General features: G+C 35.6%; 1 protein-coding gene across 1 annotated transcript in view; it reads left to right on the plus strand.

The window, feature by feature from the left end:
- Window positions 1–2,008, plus strand: part of chaf1a (chromatin assembly factor 1, subunit A (p150)) — a gene marked incomplete in the record, with an annotated part of 44,739 nt that overhangs the window by 26,462 nt on the left and 16,269 nt on the right. The window contains 3 exon segments of the mRNA XM_014030383.1: window positions 150–318; window positions 596–676; window positions 1,083–1,184. Coding sequence (XP_013885837.1) covers window positions 150–318; window positions 596–676; window positions 1,083–1,184 — 352 coding nt within the window.

Below are 2,008 nucleotides of genomic sequence, written 5' to 3' on the forward strand. Positions count from 1 at the left end.
ATGTACAGTAATGGGAAATCCAGAGTCTTGACTGTTTAGCGTTAGCCATTAGCTTCAGCAGCCACTCACACGGTCACCTGGTTTCTGAGCTCCAGTTGTTCTAAAGAATCTCCTTGGTCCTACATAATCTTCTCACTCTGTTTCTACAGGGACTGTGCAATAGTGGAAGGGCCGAGTGTAGACGACATCCCAGACCGACAACGCTACGGACCAATGAAGCTACTGCAGTTCCATGAGAACTACCGTCCGGCGTACTGGGGCACATGGAGTAAAAAAAGTTCACAAATCTCACCTCGGTGCCCTTTCAGACAAGACATGGTAAAACCATTTTATCAAAGACAATGTTTACTAATAAACTACCAGAATAATATAAAATGTCAGTATTGGTATTTTTTTTTTATTAGTACTAGTATTTATGCTTTTCTCCAAATACCTGTATTGACAAAAAATGAAAACTATATTGCTGTTTTTTCTGATTATTTATGAATTTATAGAATATGTGTGTATGTGTATATGTATGTATGTGTGTGTGTGTGCGTATATACTGTATGTGTGTGCAGCTTAAATGAAACCAGCTGTTGTTGTGTCACCACAGGATATATTTGATTATGAGGTTGACAGTGATGAAGAATGGGAGGAAGAGGAACCAGGAGAGTCTTTGTCTCATAGTGAAGGGGTAAGTTTTCTTACAGGAAGAGAAACATGTAGTTTTGTATTACACTTTTTTTATTAACGTGTGCTTTATTGAAGTATGGTGGTGTGCATTTTTTTGCTGTTTTGGATGAACTGTGTGTAATCTGAAACGTGAAACTTTACAATCAAACAAAACTCTTTCCCAGCATTCTGCCCAGGATTGGAAAAGACTAAATGGTCCCAGTTAAACAAGAGAAGCTTTATTCTGAACAGAGAATAAGCTGTTTTTGTTTTTTTGTTAATGCTGTAAGAACAACCAGCCTGAAAAAAGTCAGAAAACGTTAAATTGAATTAACAAAACTCTGATGGCCATAGTCACTGTTGAGCGAGCATCTACTGAAAATAAAACTATAGTTCCTTTTTTTCAACTTTTGATTGTTATTTTTTAGGAGGATGAAGAAGAAGGAGGTGATGATGAAGATGATGATGATGATGGCTTTTTTGTTCCTCATGGCTACCTCTCAGATGATGAAGGGGTCCTGGAGGAAGAGGTAAGAAAAGAACTGCCTTTTTTTTCTTTTTATAAAATACAACTTTTACATAATTAACTCCTACACACTGAAGCCTTAGTATGTTTAGAGTTGTTATTGTTTGTTATGAACCAGACAGGTTTAAACTTGACTTAAACAGGACATAAAATTACTGGTATTATAAAAATTCATAGAAGTTACTCCTCTACCCTCTGTTAATGCATTTATGTGTATATAATGCCAAAGTGTACTGCAACTCCCCCTTTGCTTTAAAAGCATTAATAAAATCTAATCCTAGTGTGTAATGCTACCCCTAATTTCTTACAGACTTGTGGAAAAACAATATTTCGGGGATGCATGTGTGTTTGTGGCTGTGGAGAAGCCTTTTAACTGCAGCTAGGGCTGGGTATCGATTCAGATTTTCCAAATCGATTCGATTCACAACGATTCACAATGAGTCACAACGATTCACGATTCAGTTTGATTGATTTCTAAATTAGTTAAGGATGTCATGCAGTAACACATTTACTTTGATAAAGAAGACATTCTCAAAGGAACTAATTCTGCAAATAGTAGAAACTAATTCTAACTTGGTGCTTTGGTAAAATTATAAACATTAAGGGCAAACTTGTAAATTGGAGTTTAATCTTGAAGCAAAACTGTCTCAAGTTTCAAAGGGTTTAAACTAAAAAGGAAGAGTAGGCCTGTCACGATAACAAATTTTGYTGGGCGATTAATTGTCTCAAAATTTATTGCGATAAACGATAATATTGCCTGGTGACCGTTTTACAACTAATAATTATAAAAGCGTAATGTGTAAGTGTAATAAATCAATAAACTTTCAT

Source organism: Austrofundulus limnaeus, unplaced genomic scaffold, assembly GCF_001266775.1.
Source record: "Austrofundulus limnaeus strain Quisiro unplaced genomic scaffold, Austrofundulus_limnaeus-1.0 Scaffold1048, whole genome shotgun sequence".
NCBI classification, from domain to species: domain Eukaryota; kingdom Metazoa; phylum Chordata; class Actinopteri; order Cyprinodontiformes; family Rivulidae; genus Austrofundulus; species Austrofundulus limnaeus.